The following is a 20,654-nucleotide window of genomic DNA, read 5'->3' as shown; positions in this document are numbered from 1 at the left end:
TGGGCCTGGCCCAGGCAGCGCCTGTCACTCAGGCCGGCTTTGGGGACCCACCCCTCCATATTTTTTAAATTGTCCCCTCTCTTCATTCCTGCCAGTCCAGCAGAAGGGTTCAGGCTTTTGGACTCCAGAGTTTGACAAGATGCGTGACCTTGGACTAGGCCGTTAGTCTCCTTAAACCTCAATTTCCTCCTTTCTCAAGTGGGAAAGATAATAATACCTGTAGTCACGGGGTAATTGTGAGGAATCAAGGAGATGATCTCTGTCCAGAGTTTATTTTAGAGCTGGGACGTGCGTAGTAAGCATGGTGTGAATGCTTGTTTTCTGATTAGAGTGGTTATTTCCTCTGGCGCGGGGAGGTCAAGAACTGGGTTTGCCCTGTCCCCGCTGGTTCACTCCCATCCCCTCGCGTCCCCTTCTCAGCAGGGCCACAGCACATCAGCGTTTGCAGACGTGGGTCCGTGGAACCCTCCCCCTCCTCTACAGAGCAGGCAGGACATGATTCATGCCTGCGCTGGCGGCCACCGCCCTTGAAATTAACCGACCACGCCTGCAACTAATCTCGCGAGAGGTTGTCTCTGGGGTTTAGGGATGTTGCCAGCGGTGGGTGGGGCTAGGGGCTGGGGCTTGGACCCTGCCGGAGCTGAGACTGGCCCCTAAAGAGCTGGAAGCTTTGAGGATGGCCATGCCCAGGCCTCTGCCAGGAGACAAGAGTCTTAACTTGCTGGGTCCACGTTGTGGCTGTAGGGTCTGGGCTTTTAGTGGAGGACAGACTCTCAGATGTAGGGAACACACCTACTGTGTGCTTGTAGAATCCTGTCTTGTGTAAGCGTCATGTCTCCCTTGCTACCCACAAGAAAGCTCTGCCTTGTTCACAGCTGCATCCTGGCTCCTATGTACAATGCGTGGCACATAGTAGGAGACCAGTAAAAACAGAACCAACAAATAACCATTGCCAAGTGCTTTTATGTCCTTAGCAAATCTCTTGGCTACTTTTGAGAGTAGGTAGGATTATAAACCCACTTGACAGGTGAGGAAACTGAGACTAAGACTAAACACGTGCCCAAGCTCACAAAGGCAGGATTTGCGTTCGAGTCTGCGTGCTGTGAGCTGCTACTCAAAGCTGTCTTCTGACTCAGGTGCCCACTTGCCAGGTGCCGATCTCAAAGCAGCTCTCCCTGCTGTTCCCTCTCCCTGCCTTAGAGCCAGCAGTTCTCACCTGGATGCACAGGATGGAGGATGATGACATGTGAGATGCCCTCCCCCCAGGACTGGGGGACTCAGCAAGGCTCCTGGCAGGCAGGTGGTAACTCCACCCTCTCCCACTCAGGAAATCGGATCAGAGTGCAGGCGAGGCAGGGAGAGGAAGATGATTCTGGGAGAGCCCCAAATGCACTTTCATGGGTGGCCTCAGATCTGCTCGTTGCTCCTCCCCGCCCCCCCATCCAGATTAAGCTTTTGCCACGTTTTTTCACTCCAGCCCTCAGAGAGCAAGACAGTCAAGTTAACCGGCTTAAAACAGTAGGATCAGTGTCACAAAGAAGCAGCGAGTTGTGGGAACCTCGGGTCCTCAGGTCGGGGGCAGGGGTCTGGGAAGGCTTCCTGGAGGAAGAAGCATCTCATCAGGGAGCTTTTGCTGCATGAGCACACGTGGGTACTGACATCACTCAGGAAAAACAGAAATGCCTGGCATTTCCCTGCAGGTCTCTTTCCCATCCAAGGGTGGAATTCTTACAGTTCCTGACTGCCTCTCTGTCACAGCAAACCGAGATCTCCAGGATGAGTGGAGCCAGGAGAAGAGGCGGGGTGGGGGCTGGGGGGCACGACTTGGTAAGAGAGGAGGCCCCGGGGTGGGCAGGGCTATGGCGAAGGGCGTGGCTTCATCTCATAAGCACCTGGAGGCCACTGGAAGTTTGAGGTTTTGTTTTCTTAGGCATAATTTACATAAAGTACACAAATCTTAAGTGTACATCGGAGGCATGTTTACATATGGACACAGCTTGTAACCACCACTCATATCACGACACAGAACATTTCGAGGTCCCCAGAAAGCTTCATTATAGCCCACTTAAGTCAACACTCCCCAAACCGACCTACCTTCTTCCATTCAGTAGTTTTGCCTATTTCGTGAACCTTGTATTATTGCACTTTTACAGTATGTGTAATTTTGGGTCCTGCTTTCTTGCTCACCGTAACATCTATGTACTTTTCCGTGTGTTTGCATGTCGCAGTAGTTTGGTGTGGGCAGGGCTATGGCTGTGTTGTATACCCCACCATGTGAATGTGCTGCAGTTTATCCAGGCTACTGCGGGTGGACACTTAAGTGGTTTCCAGGTTCTGGCTGTTACGGATGAAGCCACTGTGGACATTGATGTCCACATCTTTTGTGGACCCGAGTGCTCGTTTCTGTTGGGTAAAAACTCAGGAGTGGAATTGCTGGGTCATGAGTGAGATGTAGGTCAGCTTGAGTGAGTCCTGCCAAACAGTTATTCGAAGCGTTTGTGCCAACGTAAACCCAGCCACACTCCCACGTCCTCGTCAGCCTTTGCTGACGTCCTTCTCCGTCGTTTTGGCCCTTGGAGACGTGGGGTAGTATCTCACTGTGATTTTAATTTGTGTTTTCCGGATGACCAGTGAAGTCGAGCATCCTTTCATGTCCTTATTAATCATTTGGAGAATTTTTTTCTGTGTGTGTGAAGTGCCTGTTTAAGTCTTTTGTCCCTAAAAAAACCAGACAAAAAACCAGATTGTCTTTTTTTGTATTTGTTTAGAGTTCTTCATGTATTTTAGATAGAATCCTTTGTGAAGTATATATATATGTGTGTATGCACATGTGCACATGTATATATGATATATTTCATATAATGTAAATTATATTTATAATTATATAGATGAAATACTGTATATTATCTCATTTGTATGTGCAATATTTTATCCCAGTCCATGTCTTGCCTTTTCATTCTCTTAGTCGTGTCTTCTGATGAACAGAAGTTTTACTTCATTTTATTTAAGATCAGTTTATCCCATGTTTTTCTCTGGAAGCTTTATGGTTTTACCTCACTATAAGCACTTACAGGAAGTTCTGTCGGGCGAGTGTGGAGGTGAGACAGGGAAGCAGGAGCTAATAATAGGGTGTGTTATCAAGACAGTGCAGAATGTGTGCCTCAGAGTTTCCCCCCAGAGAGGGAGGGAGCTGAGGTATTGATACACCAGTTGTCATCAGTCTATAGTGGAGGGCAAGCTACACAGCATTGACCCTCTGGCATTGACCGCCTGTGCTACATGCTGGCCAAATGCTCCCATGGCCAGAAACCAAGCCGAGAATCGCAGGCGTCTTCAGTGGCCAGCACTGAAAATAATAATTCGTATTATTTTCAGAAATTTAGTCTGTTTCACTTCGTGCTTTCACTTACTTAGCATTTTTAAAACTTTTTTTTTCTGTTATGAGCATATTCATTTTATCAGAAGTCAACCCAGCAGAGGAACCAAGAGGGTGGGCTTCGTGTCTCTGAGCCTCAGTTTCCTCATCTGTAAAATGGGAGTAAAACACTACCTCCTTCGGAGGTTGCCGGGAGAAATGAGTCTTTGCCTCTGACGTGTTTCACGTGGAAACCAGCGACATGTTCAATAAGTAGAAACTGTTCCTGTTGTTATTAATATTGTGTGAAATTTTGGGATTATAAGTAAGCAAAAAGAAGATTCAAATCCCCTGCAGTTTCATCTCCCTGCACTGAGAACTAGCCTTTCTGAACATTTCTTACGTTTTCTTCTAATGCTTTCTCTAAGCACCCATTTATATTTATAGACCCGTCCATGTGCGTCTGTGTTATAACAAGAACTGGGGTCTTACTGGTCCATATCGTACCTAACGTTTTATGTGATTTTTTTTTTTTTTGATGGAGGTATGGGAGATTGAACCTAGGACCTCATGTGTGCTAAGCACGCTGTCTACCACCGAGCTAGTACCCTTCCCCACTAACATTTTAAAATTTAACTTTTACTGATTTATTTGGTCAGGTCATTTGCAAGTCTCAAAAAGCAAAGTTACCGAAGTGTAAACAGTGAGAGATCTCCTTCTCATCTCTGCCCCTCAGTGTACCCATTTCCCTGGCCACCACCCCCAGGGAATAAATTTGAAACTTACTTCTATTTGTATTTTTCCCCCCAAAACTCTGTGTCACGGCCTCTAGCTAAAAGTGTGAAAGAGTTGATTATGATCGCTCGTGTATCACTCAGGGAGTCTCTTATATCCTTGTAAGTGGCAGAGGTTGCCTTAGAAATTGAACTGTGATATCCTGGTGTAGTTAGGGTGCGATTCTGGTCCCATGGATGGAGGTTTTCTTATGCCAGTTAATAAAGATGATGGATTTAGGCGTCAGAGGGACATCGGTTGATCACCTGGACAGGTGGCGCTCCTGAGTTTAAACCACAGGTGCTCCGTGCACTGGCTGGAGCCTCTGCTAAGCAGAACCTTTCATTAAAGCCTCTTCTCTACCGACCTCACCACTCACCCGGCATTTAAGGCAGTGGGACAAAGACGTCAAAATAAACTATCCTCTGCAGTGCTAACGGTCATGACTCGTTACAATGGGAGACTGATTCTCGGCTCAGTTAAATAAAGTTGAACCTGGGGCAACCAGCCCTGTGGCCCATGCCTTCTAAGTGTTGAGAAGGTTGAGGATGAATTTAGAAGATCCGAGGGTTGGGCACCAGCTTGTCCCTTCCTGCCCCCATGACTCCCTCTCTCTGAGCCTCAGTTTGCACATCTGTGTATTGGGACTATACAGTGCTGTCCGGTAGAACTGTCTGCACCGTCCAGCCTCTCCTGTCTCCTGAGCACTTAAAGTGGGGCTGCTGTGACTGAGGCATGGAATTTAAAGTTGTATTTAATTTTAGTCAATTGACATTTAAGTTTTAGTAGCTCCCTGGAAAAATGCAGTGCCAGGACCTACCCGGTAGGATTTAATGCTGTTAAAGATTCCTTGGTGGCCCTGGGGGGACTAACCCAAAGAACTTCAGAGAGGCCTGAGCTTTAGGGTTATTCAGGCAGCGATTCAACTCCATGCTGCCTCCTCCAGGCAGCCCTCCCTTCCTTTCTCCCCAGCCAATTTAAGCTCTGTGTGAGTTTCCTTTTGCCACTGTAATGAATCACCACAATTTATTGACTTAAGCAATATGAGTTCATTACCTTACAGTTCTGGAGGTCAGAAGTCTAATAGAGGCTGGCTGGGGGGTGTTCTTCCTGGGGGTTCTAGGGGAGAATCCATTTCCTTGCCTTTTTCAGCTTCCAGAGGCTGCTGCATACCCTTGGCTTGTGGCCCCGCATCACCCTAATCTCTGTTTCCTTCATCACATTTTCTCTCTCTGATTCTGACCCTCTTGCCAGTCCTTTCATAAGGAACCTTGTGATGACATCCGGCCCGTCCAGATAATCCAGGAGAATCTTCACATCTGAAGAGCCTTCCCTCAGTCACATCAGCAAAGATGAGGGAACAGAGTCACAGATTTTAGGGGTTAGGACCTGGACATCCTGGGGGGTGTTACTCTGCCTACTGTGAGCTCTTCCTCCCGTGCACCTCCATCTCACCCACTGCTGTGGTCACTGTCCGAGGTCATGGCTGCAGCCCTGTCAGCCTCCCCCACTAGACTATGCTTCAGAGACAAGGATGTTCTGCCCCCAAAACTGGCCCGAAAACCCACTCTGAGCCGAATAGTTCCCGTGAATGATAAAATGGCAACGTGCATACCCTCTGGAGTCCGAGAGCCTGAGTGCAATCCCAGATCTGCTAACTTACTAAGACATTGACCTCAGCAAATCACTTGGCCTTTCGAAACCTCAGTTTACCTGTCTGTAGACTGGGGACAATAAACACCATCAGCCCCAGGAGGTCGTAGAGGAGGTTCACAGCAATTGCACACGTAGAGCCCTTGGCACTGTGCCCAGCACAGGGGTGGCACGTCACCCAGCAGCTGTTGACGCCGCCAGGATTAACAGGGTGGCATTGGGAGTGAGGCTGCCTGAGTTCAAAGCCCGGCTCCATCCCCTGGGAAAACTGCTAAACCTCTTTGGCCTTGCTGTCCTCATCCATCAAGTGGGCGCGATCAAGCAAACCGACCCCCCGTCCTGAGGGTGGATTAAGTGGGGAAATTCGTTTAACGCGCCATCTGGCACAAAAATCAGCGCTCAATTAGTGTTAGTGACCTGATGACGGTAATGATTAATACATAGCTTTCCCAGGGTCCAGCACTTAATAGGTCCGAGCACAAAGCAATTGAACAAACCTGGGATGGTTCATTGGGTTCTCTCTTTGGCAACTGGGCCAGGTATATTTCTCCAGCTCCACAGAGGCCTGGGTTCCGTGCCAGGCGCAGGGCCTGTCTGTCGTGCCCTGAGGCTGGCCGTGCCAGGCCCTGACAGGTTTACAGGGGTGCCGGGAAGCGGATCCAGGAGGAGCTGGCTGCCTGGAGGGTGTGGGAGGCACAGTTACCCTCCTGGGAAAACCAGGAGCGGACATGTCGGCCGTCACGGCAGGTTTATTGCCATGGGTGGCACCCTGGACGGGAATGGCTGGGTGGAGTGGGGTGGGTGCAGCAGTCAGGGATGGGCCTGATGCTATTTACGTCCCTGGGACAGGGTTCAATCTTGACCATCCCTTTGAGGCTTTTCTCCTGCACCTGGTTTGAAGATGTTACATTCTTTGCTACCTCCCGCTGGTTTTAATCGAAACTTGTGTAGACAACAAACTGATACTAGATCTTAGGCCAGCCTTGCGAGCGGTACCAACTTAACCATCACCTTCCTTCCTCTCTCCCCAGCTATGCAACCAGGGTACAGTTTGAGAGTGGGCAGGCTGGAGTCCCCTGAATCACACTGTCTCTCCCAAATTCCTTCATCAGAGAGCTAGCTATTCCTTTAAATTTAGCTTAAAAAAAAAATCCCACCAATGCACAAATCCCTGCACCAGGCTTCATGGTCTCTTTGTTTATTTGCTCATTTATTCATCATGCCTTTGCAGGAACCTATTGTGTGCCAAGTATACTGATGGTGTTTTACATGCACCATCTCATTTAATTCTCAGAAGCCGCTGAGGTAGGTATCATGGAACTTAATTTATCCATGAAGAAGCCGAGCTTTCAGGGGTAAAGTGGCTTGTCAAAGCCACGACATTCACTGTTTCCTCAGAAGACATCTGTCCATACTTTTGTCTCTATGTAACAGAAACCATAACTAACAATGGCTTAAACAATACATCATTATTTTTTACGTAGCATTGATAACAATGAAAATCCAGAGAACAGTGTAGTTAGTGCAGTGGCTCAGCTGTGTCATCAAGGCCTTTTCCACGCCACTATCCTTAAAGTATCGCTTGTGATCCCACGGTCCCACGATGATTGCCTTGGCTCCAGGCATCACATCTTTGTTCCAGGCAGGAAGATAGGGAGGAAGCACCACAAACTGTAACTGCCTGTTTTTGACTCCAGTGCCACGTTCTTTCCACTTTACTGGTGAATTCCAGTCTCATGGGCTTTTGCCATTTCTACATAACCCCTTGTACCATTATTTTATTAAAAAATTCTTCACTTTTTCTGAAAGTTAAATAAAAATTTTAAAAAACCTTTATGAAAATCTCTGATGTGAACAGCAAACCAGTGTCACTTGTCTTAAATTGAAAATAACAGTAAAATTAAATATAATGAACATAAAATTATATTTTAAAATCTGCTGCTGCAGCTGATGGTCTGAGCTTGGGGCTGTTTCTTCTTTCTTAAACTGGAAGATTAGCAGATAGTGTTGGTGTTAAAGTCATAGTGGCACCAAGCAGAGACAGTCCCAGGGACTTCATTTATTTTGGAGCCGGGAGTGACATGATCAGAACTTCCCAGGGTTTGAGTTTGAGCATAAGGCAGTTCTTGGGCCAAAATAAGCTAATTCCTCCAGAAATATACTTGTGCTCGGAGAGAATTATTTATTTTTCTGAAATGCTGTATGCATCTCTCAGGCTTCCTAAGGGGAGAGAGTCCTGTGCTCACATTTTTCTGAGCCCCGTATTGTGCTGGGCGTCTTGAGGAATTGAGTCCTGAGGTTGCCTTTCCTCTGCTGTGAATGTCATTTCCGGAGTGTGTCTTCCTTCCTTCTCGCTCTTCCAACGCCAGGCTGGACACAGCCTCTGGGCTGGGCCCAGATTCACCTCTCCCCATGAGCTGTTCTAATTGCCCTTGCAGACGTCACAGTCAAGTTTGTGATGGTCCAGCCATAAATGAGAACCAGTGAAGCGCCTGCGAGGACACAGCCAGCTGGGAGTCCTGGTTTATTGCTCATTATACATCTTTATTGGGTTTGCGCCCCAGGGCAGAGGTTAAGAACTCTAAGCTTTGAGTTGTCAGCATGGGATGTGTTTCCCTTAGGTATAAAGGTCCATTCTGCATATTTCAACAGCTCTAAAAAAAAAAAAGCCCACTTTTAGGCAGAATTTATCTTGGGAACGTTATTTGCATGTGGGCGTTCATTGCAGTGTTGGTTTTAATAGTCAGTGATTGGAAACAACCTAAGGATACAATAGTGCGGGAATGGCTTACCTAATGATGTAATAGCCACATAATGAAACTACAGAAGCTTGAGAAACAGCTTTAGAGCTTGCACAGCTATTGATGGGAAAGTTGTTTATGACATGTTTTGAAATTAAACAAGCAAACCAAAAAAGCAAGTTCCTAAATAGCGCGCATGACCTGATTCCATTTTAGTTTTGACAAAAAGTTCCCATTTATATTCAATGGCCAGATTGATGGGCATCAGAACGCTCATAACGGCTGTTGACCCTGGGTGGTGGGATTTAGGATTCTTTAAAAACATTTTGCTCATCTGTGTTTTTGAATTTTCCTGTAATGATTGTGTGGAGAGCCTGAAGAGATCTAGTGAAGGGGTGGGTCTCCGCCAGAATAGTGCGAGAGCTTTGGATATTGTAGAGAGGGAAATGTCACATCCTTGGGGGAGTCCAGTCTCTCAGGGGACTGAGGTCTCTGCAATCTAGCACAGGGGTGTCACAAATTCTTTCTGTAAAGAGCCCAAGAGTAAATATTTTGGGCTTTCTGGCAAGCACTCAGGTCTGCCTTCGTACCTGGGAAGAAGCCACAGGTAACATGTAAATGAGTGGGCGGGTCTGTGTACCAATAAAACTTTATTTACAAGAGCAGGCAGTGGGCCGGATGTGGCCTGCAGACTGCAGTCCGCCCATCCTTGATCTAGACAAAAACAAACCAAAAAAAGCTGCTTGATTAATGGTTTCAGTGAGTGCTGTAGCCAGTCCAGAAATAGCACAAATAGTAGGAAGGAACAGGCCAATGAAAACTGAAAAGGCGGATGTTTAAATAAAGGCAAGAAGATCATTCTTTCTCCAGATCAGCAGTTGCACCTGGACAAGGGGTGCTAGGGTGAAGCAGTTTGGATTATGCTTTAGAGTGTCAAAAATGCGAATTAGCACGCCAAAGTCTCCGAAAAGCCTTGCCGGAAGGACAACACACTGTTGAACCCAGCATTTCCCAAACCCTTTCTATAAACTACAAAACCTTTTTCACAGGCGTGAATGTGACCCTCCCACATCTGGTGGTCTGGAGCCAGTTTGGGAAAAGCCCCCTCAGACTGTTCCTCGGTTTTCCAGAGTCTGGAACGTCAGATGCGCTGAACTCTTAATTCATTCCGACTTGAAACTGACACAGAAGTCATGGCTACGCTGTAAGGTGGTTCTTACAGAAATCACGCACACTCGGTGGGAACCTCAGCTGTCACTGCTTCTGTCCACAGGGAATGAGAATTTTATTTAGTCCCCCAACAATCCTTTATTGACGGCCAGTTGTTTGGAAGGAATCGGGGGGAAACCAGGGGACATAGGACATACGTCTCAGCGCCCAGAAAGTTGGGCTTCTCCGGGGATGAGTTGCATAATACAGACCTGATACATCCTGGGGTTGGGCCAAGTCAGAATCACAGAATCTTTAAAACCACGGGGATTTAGCGACCTCTTCTTTCACGAGTGGTGAAACTGAGGTCCAGAGCAAAGCAGGGACTTGTCCAAGCTCTCACTGCAAGTTGGTGGAGGAACTGAGACCAAAACTAGGGTGAGAGATACTGGGTGAGTCCACGTCTATGAAATGGCACATCCACAGAGACAGAAAGCAGCGTGCTGGTTGCCAGAGGCTGGGGGAGGCAGGGAGGGAAGTGACTGAATGGGTACAGGATTTCCTTCGGGGTGATGAAAATGGTTTGGAACTGGATAGTGACCATGGTTGCACAACACTGTGAATTTACTAAATGCCACTGGCTGCACGCTTTGAAATGGTTGAAATGATGAATTTCATGTTATTGATTTCTACCACAATTTAAAAGAAATAGGATGACAGAATAATTTGTTGTCCAAACTTGGGTACTTTTGGGAACAAATGTGTTCTGTCCCAGGTAAACTAGAATGTGTGGTCACCTTGACTAAAACCATCCAGTTCTGATTCTCAGAGCAGTGTTTTGTACCTTCCAGTGTGACTCTGACTCAGATTGAAAAAAGTGCCCAATTTTTATGAAGTTCTGCCTCTCAGACTTTTCACCAACATAGCTCCATGTTGTCTCAAGGAGCATAGATGAACAAGCTCACAGTATAAGACTGTGTTTCTCCTGTACCTTTGGGCCTTTGCACATGCTGTTCCCCCTGCTGGATCCAACCTCCTCCTCTGCTTGGCTGACTCCTACCAATCTCAGTTGAGATGCCACTTCTTCCAGGAAGGCATCCCTGACTACTCCTCCTTTGTGCTTTTACAGCCTCACTTTCTGCCCCCATCAGGGCACTCCCCAAATTTTATGGTGTTTCATTTCTTCCCCCTCCACTAGACTGTGTCACCTGTTGTGATCAGGAACAGGGTCTCCTTTGCTTCCCACTGCATTTCTGGTACGGATTGGGGCATAGCCCAGTGTGGACCACGAGGGCTTTTAATGGAGATTTGCCTAAAGGACACGGGTCCCAGTGAGCTGAATCACATGGTAATTAGAGCTTAAGCATTAGGTTTCCTTTATATTTGTTTTTAGTTTCTTGCCTTCTTTTTTTATTGTGGTAAAATACACACAGCATAAAATTTATCACCTTACTATTTTTAAGTGTGCACTAGAGTAGCATGAAGTCCATTCACACTGTTACTCAACCATCACCACCATCCATCTCCAGAATTTTTTTTTAAATCATCTCATCTGAAACTCCATACTCATTAAACAATAAAGCCCCATTCTCTTCACCCTCCAGCCCTTGGCAACCACTGTTCTACTTCTGTCTCTATGAATTTGACTACTCTGGGTACTTCATATAAGTGGAATCCTTCTGTGTCTGTCCTGTTTCACTTAGCATCAGGTCCTCAAGATTCATCCATTTTGTATGTGTCAGTTTCCTTCCTCTGTAAGGCTTGAATAATATCCCATTGTTTATCTGTATTTTGTTTATCTCTTCATCCATCAATAGACATTTGGATTGTTTCCCCCTATTGACTGCTCTGAATGATGTTGCTTTGAACACTGGTGGGCAAGTATCTGTCTGACCCCTGCTCTCAGTACTTGTGGGTATGTAACTGAGTGGGATCACTGGGTCACATGGTAATTCTGTATTTAGTTTTTAAGGCTCCACCATACAGTTTTCCTGGGCAGTTGCACCATTTTACATTCCCACCAAGAGGTTCCAGTTTTCCACATCCTCAACAACGCTGATTTTTTTTTTTTAATGATAGCTACTCTCATGGGTGTGAAGTGTCCTTTACATTTGAATACTATAAAAAACAGTTGCTGTAGTGAAGCCCTTGTGAACTTTGGAAGAAACCTTACCAGGGCAGGGGTGTGGATCAGCATAACTCCCACCGCCCCCAGGCGGGTCCCATCACTCTTTCAGTTTCAGTTTTCTCCCCTGTAAGACGGGCTTCAGAATAAGACCTGCTTCTTCAGATCGTTAAGGGGACTACCTGAAAGCATCCTTGTAAAGCGCTTAACACAGTCCGTGGCATAGAGCATGTGCTTAATAAATCATAGTTATCTTTAGTCTCCGCTTTTGAAAGCTCAGAAAGTGGGCCAGAGAGAGCCTTGGTACCTCTACATTTTGAACTGATGGGGCGAACCCAGCTCACAGGGATACTTCGGTATTGAGACATAAAAAGAAATCTGTTTGCCCAAACAACATTAAAAAGGAATCTCAAAATAAAAGGGAATCTTAAAATTTAACAATTCCACCCTAGGTCCCCAGCACTTTTTTTCCCCCCTCATTGTCCCTTAACACTTTTTTCCCCCTACTCGGTCCCTTTTCTCTTCCAGACCTTGACCAGTTGTATAAACAGTCCTTGCCATTGTCACAGCCTTGAATACAAAAAGATATCGCATCTGCCACCCTCCCTCCAATACGATTCTCATAAATTCTTTCTGCTTTCCTGTGTAGGCCCCCCACCCCTCACTTTCAAGAGATGCAGAATAGTCCCTTACATGTGGTGAGATGCTCTCCCCTTCTGTGGAGAATATGGATTATTTCTAGGTTTTTGCCGTTGTAGCCATGGCAACCAACCCATCTTTTCTGATCACAGGCGTTTAATGTACCGTTTGTGGACAGGCTGGGAACCAGAGCTCTGGTGTACCTGCTGACATTTTTTTTTTGCAACTTTTGTGACATTTCAAATGGCTTGTGAGTCCTGTGTTTTTTCAAATAAGGATTATCACCCTAAATCCAGGGTGCATTATTGCTGCCCATGGATGAATAACGCTGTAGTGAACATCTTTGTGTACCTGGCTTTCTCTTCCCGTAGATTGCTTCCATAGGATGCGTTTTTAGAAGTGGATTCCTGAGTCCAAAATGAATGTTTCTGGGGGGAGGTATATGTGGGAAAAACACCTGATTTGTAGTCAAGAGATTTCAGCCCCCTCACTACCCCTCACCAGCGTGTGATCTGCTTTGTCTTCCTCATCTCTAGAAAGGTGGTGGGAATAATTTGAAAAGCACAAGATTGTTGAGAATATTAAATGAGAGAAGGTAGAAGGTGCAGGGTCACACAGTAAGTATGGTGTCTGACTCTTGATGGGTCTCACAAAGTATCAGTTGGAAGTGAATGTTGGCAAATTGCTTTTATGACTTGCATTGTCCCTGGGAGGAGATGAGCGTGTCAGTTTTCCCACATCCACGCCTGCATTGGATATTATTGTTTTCTACTCCCCGGGGTCCTCTCCTTGGAGGTATTTTTTTGCACACTGACTTTATGTCACAGTACAGCATCAGACCCGGGGGATACAGCTGTGAACCAGACCCAGGACTCTCCGGGCAAGAAGCTCCCAGTTTAGTGCAGGAAACAGGCAATCACCACCTGTGGGATCAACGCTGGGCTAGAAGCTCCAGGAGTTAGGTACCAGAGCAGAGAATAGGCTCCTGAACCCGCCCTGGGGCATCAGGGAAGGCTTCCTGGAGGAGGTGGCTACTTGGAGCTGAGAACCAAGCAATGCAGAGAGATTGGCCAGGAGGTAGGAAATGACAGTGTAGACGCATGAAGATGAGGAAGAGCATAGTGAGTTTTGTGACCTGTCTAGGGTTCACGTGCTGATGTGAGAGACAGAAAGAGGCGGAGGTGTCAATCATGAGGCTGAAGCTGGAGAGACAAAGAGGGTGCTGATCTTGCCGGGCCTCGGAGAGGAAGTTTGATCTTCATTCAGAGGGCAGTGGGGAGATGCTCATGGGCTTTGAGAAGGGCGGGGTGACATGGTGGCACCTGCGTATGGGAGAATCACTCGGCTGCTGCTGGAAGAGATTGGAGGAGTCTCCAGCAGGAAACTCACTTACCTGATGTGCTCTGCCTCTTGTGTGTTTATGCTGTTTGTCATCTGTTCCCACCTTCATGATTGTCAGCTCCGTGGGAACAGGGCTTGCTTTGTGTTCTGTTCATTGCCATGTCCCCTGAGCCTGGTATATAGTAGGTGCTCAATAATTGTGTGTTGGAATGAATGAATGAGTGAGTGAACGAATGAATGCGCTAGGGCCGCAGCCCCGGGGCTGGAGGGGGAGGATGCCCACACTCCGGTGATATTAGACATTGGGCCCTTTCCATCCGGGACCTGTGGGTGGACGAAGCACAAGCGTGTGTACTGCAGCCCTGCTCTCCGGGGGGGACCTGGGCATGCACTTGGCCCTTCCCACCGAGCGCCACACGGGGTGGATTTGCAGATTCGGGCGCGCAGGTCACGTTCCGGAAGGCGCTGGAAGGTGTCAGGACTGGCTCACACACCCTCACCAGATGGTGGCATTCCCAGGAAGCGGCACTTAGAGACGGCCGAGTGAATGGCGGTGGGCCCCCTGATTGGATCTAGGGAGTGTAATTATGAAATGTCAGCAGCAGCTGTTAGAATGAATCAACGCCTCTGAATCGGGGGAAGAGAGGCTGCCAAACGGGTTCTGAATGGAAGCGCCTCTCCTGCCTTCTCCCGGTGAGGTCCTCTCGGATTCCCCGCGAGCCTCCACGGCTGCGCCCCCAGCATCCAGCACGGAGCCTGGCTCGTAGAAGGAAGGTCAGAAGGACGGATGAATGAAGGCTCTTGAATGAAATCCTGTCTAATTTCAGCAACTGTCGGTCTTGGTGACTCAGTTCCCAGGAACATGGTTTCCTCTGCAGGGAGTTGCAGGAAATGGGAATTTCAAACTTTGCACATCAATTCGGGGAGATCAAGCCCATAGACGTGGCAGGTTCAGCGACAGCAGAGGTACACCCATTGCCACCCCCCACCTCTACCCCCACACCCTCTGCCTCCTGGACCACCGCAGCCTCCTGACCTCCCACCCATATCAGCCTTGCTCCCTGTCCTTCCCCGCCCCACCCATGCCGACCTCCTGGATGATTTGTCGATAAACCCAGACACGGTGCCCACTTGACATGCCTGCTTTCTTCAGGGAGCTCTTGTTTACCTGGCTTTGGCCACCGTGCTAATATATTTAAAAAGAACGAGCGAGGCCACCCCAAGAATAAACAGCATCTGTCCTCTGCGTAAGTGGGCTTCTGCAATGTTTTGGAAGAGACTAACATTTCTCAAATTAAGCGTAATGTATGTGATGCATTTAAAGTAAGGTTTAGGTTTCCATCGGGTTTCCTTGGATTTTACAACAGGTTAAAAGGAAAACGTGAGAATCAGGGGTTTCTAGGTTTGGGAAAGACTGCAAAATATTTAGTTAGCCGTCCACGATGGTGGTTTAACCCTTTTTATCCCCCGCGTTGTTCATTGGCTCGTTCATCCATTCATTGATTCGCTCACGCAACCATGTTTCTATACCAGGCATCTGCCTGACGTTTTAAATGGAAACTCAAGAGGGAGCCCAAGATAGAAAGGGGATTACAGATAACAGAGACACCGTTCTGATTAAGAGGGGTGTGGACCCAGAGCCTTCTTTCTCCTTTTCCCTTCCCTTTGCAGTGTAGCCGCTGAGATGGGTTCAGGGATCTCGAAGTGGGGTGATATTTGTGAACCATCGATCGTGATTCAGCCACATTGCTCTCGGTGGTTCCTCCCAGGCGTGGCTATACAGAGAAGCATTCCTTCCTTGCACCTTTGGGCAGATGAGCTGGTGTGACCAAGTCGGGTTCATGTAGTCCCAGCAGGTGTCTGACAGTGGGTATCCCGGGCGGTGGAGCGCCTCCCTGTGGTCAGGTGAGGTCCGCAGGTCCAGCATCCAGCTGAGCTCTTCACAGCTCTTTGGTTCTGTCATTCAGCAGCCGTTGACCTACGGCTGTGCCAGAACTGGCCAGAGCCAGAGGAACTGACGCATCTTACGTCCTAGGTCCCATGCACTCGGGACCCCTATGCTTATTCAGAATCTTAGAAGGGCCAAGAGAATATTTCTTCCTTCGTTTATTTATTCACTCAATCATTACGTGTTTGGTGCTGTCAGCTGCCAGGCCTCTGTGCTGGTTCCTGGCGATTCACGGTGCCCTCTGGGGGCTTACCATTGATGAGAAGTGAGGGGTCGTGCACTAGGAAATGTAACTGTATGGCTGTGATGAGTCTGGTAGAGTGTCTGTGGGTCTCCGTGGATGTTTAAGAGGGAGGTTGTACTGGGCTGGAGAGGGGCTGCTGTATCTGAACTGTGATCTTAGGGGTCAACCTGTGTCTGTGCGTAGCGACAGGGGTATCCCAGAGAGCAGGAACAGCATATGCAAAGGCCCTGTGGTGGTGTTTGAGGACCTCCAAGAGGTGCAGTGTCCCAGTAGTGCTGGAGAAACGGCTCCCAAGTTAGCCAGCTCCTTGAGTGTTCAGGAGTTACCTCCCTCTAAGCCAAGGAAGCCTTCCGGGACCACCACTCCCAATTCTAGGCAGTTAACCCTCCTTTTCCTCTGCTCCCGTGTCCCCCTTTATAAATCACGAGGTTTATTGCCCAGGGTTGTCATTACTTGTGCATGTGTTTCTCACACAAGATTCTGGATTCCCTGAATGCAGGGGATATTTCTTACTCATCCTTGTGCACCTGGCAGGTGCTCAAGAATCATGTATCAGAGAGACAGGGGAGATTTTTACTGAGCACCTACTGTGGCTCAGCACCCTGGATGCCCACGTGTCTTGTAAGGCTGCAGTACTGAAAAGCCAAGAGAGGCGTGAGTTTTACAAGCTGGAGGAGATGCCAGCGGATGCAGTTGGAGCTCAAAAGCTTTTGCGCCGTCTGTGCACATACTGCCAAAACTCCGGAACCGAGGCTGTCGCCCTGTGTCTCCCCAGACCTGCCGAAACTCAGCCTGCTGGGACGAGCCTCCCCTCCCCCGCCGGCTTCTGCCGCGGGAGTGTGCAGACAGCCCGGTTTGCCATGGGACGTGGTACTCCTGGCTTTCCCCCGGTGGTCACGCGTTCCCAGCCAGGACCTGCCAGCTCGGGTAAGTGGGGCTGGAAGGTCCAGGGGGTGCAGGGCTCCTGCGGGTTCCGCCAGGGAATTTTCTCTCTGTCTTTTGCATCCTGTTCTTGTCCTGTGTCTCATGTTCAGGCTACATCCATGTCCCAGAGCAGGGTTCCCAGAGGTCATGGGGACTGGCTCTAACGATGAACAGTTGTGATTTGGGGCAGGACCCTTAGAACTCCGCCCCATCATTGCAGGCGGTTCCTCCCAATTCTGATTTTCCGAGTCTCCATTTCTTTCCCTCTCTTCTGCCTGTCACCCTGTCTAGACAGTGTTCTCCGCTTTGAGGAGAAGGAATCTGTTTAGCACCATCGAGCGTATAAGGAAGAGAAAATATCAAAAATCTGTCTGCCTTTCTTTCCTGCAGGCTGCTGAGTGAGTCAGAGCCGGGGGCAGCAGGGTGGGGCCCCCGGAAGGGAAGCGGGAGGCTTGCGTGGAACTAAAATACCTTCCACTTTTAGTGCATCTAGACAGGTGCAGGCTGGGGGCAGTTCTGTGGGGAAAGAGAACACTGATGTGAGCTTGGAGCCAAGGTCAGGGAAGGAATCACGAACAGCAACTTGTCTGGCACTTTGGAAGACCGGAAAGGAATAAGACACGATTTTTTAAAAGGCAGAGTTGAATGGGTCCAGGACTTGAGATGGAGTTTCAGGCTGTGTGATGGCTGGCAAGTCGGGCGACCTCTCTGGGCCCTTTCCCTTCATCTCCATAGCGGAGATCATGAGAATCCCTGCCTCTTGGGGTTGTGGGAGGATGAATGAGAAAGGAGAGCTCTCCTGCTTTGAGAGAGCAGAGCTCACGGCTGGATGAACCAGGGGCTTCTGCCTGAGCTGCTGCAAAACTGGGGCTGATAATCACATGCCCCACCCCCACAAGGTTGTGAGGAAGATGTGATTTGTAAAACGTGGAACGCGCTTGGCTTGCCAGAGTCCTCGCCCATGGTCAGCTCTCCCCGTTAGCTGTTACTCTTCGTACTAAGACTGCGAAGGCAGCCAGCATGTTTTCGGCATTCAACTGAAAAGAACCCAAAAGCAAACACATAATAACAGCAGGTGGAGTGAAAAATGAGGAGGGAGGGCTTTTTTTTTTTTTTTATGGCTTCTGGAAGGACTGGGGAGGGGAGAGATAAGGGACGGTGATCAACTTTGTGACCTTGGGAACACTGGCTTCCAGTGGCTGTGTGAGCTGGGGCTGGTCACATAACCTCTCTGTGCTTGGCACTCACCAGTGGATGGTGACAAGGCTAGGACGCCTGACTCTGGCAGGCTCTGAAATGGGAAGATACTGCAGGTGGCAGGACTCTCACTGGGGCTCATGCCGGACTGCATCGTGTGAGTTTGGAGTCCGACCTGGGTTCGAATCCCAACTTTGCCTCTTCCTCTCTGAGTGACTTTGAGCCAGTTACTTGGCCTCTCTGAGCTGGTTTCCATACCTGTACAGCAGACATCATCACTTTTCACACTAAAGGCTGGCCTTGGGATTAGGGGAGCCAGGAGAACCCTGGAGAATGTTGGCACCTTTTCCTTATCCTTTGAGCTGGAGTGAACTTCAAAATCGGGCCATTTAGTCCACTGCCCTTGCCCAGAGCTGAGGGGCAGAGAGACTGGCCCAGGCTTGCCCGGTGAAGTCAGTGGGGAGCTACTGACCAGACCCAGGGCTCTGGTCTCTTGATCCCATTTCCCCAAATCTCTGCTTTCAACCCAGGCACTGAATCTTAAATCTTAGATTTACTTTTTTTTTTTTTTTTTTTTTTTTTTAGTGGTTGCTTCTCCATCTCCGATGTTCTTATTCCCCATGGAGCCACAACCGTAACCATGGCAACTCGCGTGGAGGTTGGCTCCCTCAGTCCTCTGACAGGAGTGCCCGGCCTGGGTGAGCTCTCCAAGGAGGAGACCCTGACTCGGACCTACTTCCGCCAGGCTGGCGACCCCGCCGGGGCCCCCTCGGCGCTGCTGTTGGAAGGAAAAAGCCCCCTCAGGAGCCCCGTCCGCTTACTCCCCCTGCCGAGACTTGCCCCCAAACCCTTCTCCAGGGAGAAGGCAGTGGACGTGGTGATACCCCCGTGGCCCAGCCCGACCAGACCCTCTCTGACCAGGGGGCTCTCCCAGGACACAGAGGGGCCGGATCTGGACGAGATGCCTGGCTTGGTGGGGCAGGAGGGGGTCAGCGGGGGCAGCCTGCGAGGCTCCTCTCTGTTTGACAAGGCCGCGGTTGCGCGGCCCAGCCCCAGCCCCAGCACCATGATTCTCTTTGAAACCACCAAAGCCGGCCCCACCCTGGGGAAAGGGGTCAGCCAGGGGGCTCAGGAGGCCGACGCAGGTGTGTCCCAGGGGCCCCCTTCGGGCTCCCGGCCTGAGGTGGCCACCAAGCCTGCCCTGCCGGCCCGAAAGCCTGCAGGGTCCCTTCCCCGACCAGCCTCCCTGTCTCAGGACAGGAGGCCAGCGGCCACCCAAGAGGAGACAGGCCCAAAGGAGCCTCTGTCAAAGGCCAGCAGTGTGGAGGATGCGGGCAGCCCCTCTGTGGAGCCCAGGCCACGCCTGAAGAGAAGGCCAGTGTCAGCCATTTTCATCGAGTCTATTCAGCCTCAGAGGCCAGGCCCGGGCGGGGCAGCCGCGATGGGGAAGGTGCCCCCCACCCCGCCTGAGAAGACATGGATGAGGAGGAGGCCCAGGCCTCTGTCTGTGGACCTCACGGCTCGGTTTGAGAGTAGAGAGGCCTTGCAAAGGAGGGTGGCGGACGAGGCCACGACAGGGACCCCTGCCCAGCGATGGGGGCCGGAGAGGCCCGACCCGGAGCCCAAAGTGGACTTCGAGTGTTTGGTCAAAGCAGAGTCTCCTCTTCACGACCAAGATTCCGACTTCCTGCAGGTGGCCAGGAAGATCCAGGAACGGAAGGAGAAGATGCTCCTTAAGCAGGTGAACACAGGCAGCCTCCGAACTGCTGGGGGATCAGCCAAGGTCAGCCCCACAGATGACTGGAATCTCGGGGAAGAGAAAGCAAAGCTGGACGGGGAGCCGGAGGAGGCCCCCAGGGTCCCCGAGTCCCCTCCACCCAAGCCTGGAAAAGGCCAAGACATTGCTGAGATCAAGAGCAGAGGGGCTGATGGGGACACCTGGGCAGGGGGAGAGAGGCCCCCCAGGGGTGGCGTGAAGAAACGCGTCAGCCTGTTTGGGGAGGAGAGTGCCTCAGCCTTGGCAGCAGGGTCCGAACCCCCACCAGCCACCCCTGAGTCCCCACTGGCCGCACCACAGCCAGAGAAGGCAGGTGTGAGTGTCCAGGAACGGATCAAAGGCTGGGCTGTTGAGAGCTCAGAAGCGAAGCTGGAGATCAGGAGGAGGGCGGTCCAGGCGCGACCACTGTCAGCGGATTTGACCAAACTGTAAGTGGGAATATTCCACGGGCTTCCCCTACCCCTGGAGAGCCTCAGCCCCCCTACTAGAGACCCCTTGGGAAAGGAAACTGCAGGGTGTCAGGCTTACCTGGTGATTTACCCACAGTCCCAAGAGGAAGTGACATTCACTCCCATTTGTCAGATGGGGAAGCTGAGGTATGTGCCCACAGCCAGGCCGGGAGCTCCATTCGTCCCTTCCCCACTTTGCACTTTACAGGGGAAGGTAGCGTGCCCATTTCACAGATGTGGACAGGAAAGGTGAAGGGTCATCAGGAAGTAGGGAGCCCGGTGTAATTCCAGCTCAGCCTGTCTCTATTGCTAAACTTTCCTTTCCTAAAGTCTGAGGA

The 20,654-nt window shown here is 49.8% G+C and overlaps 1 protein-coding gene across 2 annotated transcripts in view; it reads left to right on the top strand.

Annotated features, from left to right (window-relative positions):
• Window positions 1-20,654, top strand: part of KIAA1671 (KIAA1671 ortholog) — a 159,596-nt gene that overhangs the window by 27,916 nt on the left and 111,026 nt on the right. Inside the window, exons 2-3 of one of the 2 annotated variants that reach the window (XM_072953657.1) lie at window positions 16,745-16,896; window positions 18,676-20,295. In XM_072953657.1, the coding sequence (XP_072809758.1) occupies window positions 18,731-20,295 (1,565 nt within the window). In that variant the 5' untranslated portion in view covers window positions 16,745-16,896; window positions 18,676-18,730. The remainder of the gene's footprint in view (window positions 1-16,744; window positions 16,897-18,675; window positions 20,296-20,654) is intronic. The other variant, XM_072953658.1, reaches the window with a different exon arrangement.

The sequence above is a fragment of the Vicugna pacos genome, chromosome 32, assembly GCF_048564905.1.
Source record: "Vicugna pacos chromosome 32, VicPac4, whole genome shotgun sequence".
Lineage (NCBI taxonomy): Eukaryota > Metazoa > Chordata > Mammalia > Artiodactyla > Camelidae > Vicugna > Vicugna pacos.
The sequence above is the reverse complement of the archived record's forward strand: the minus strand, read 5'-3'. Positions and strand labels throughout refer to the sequence as shown.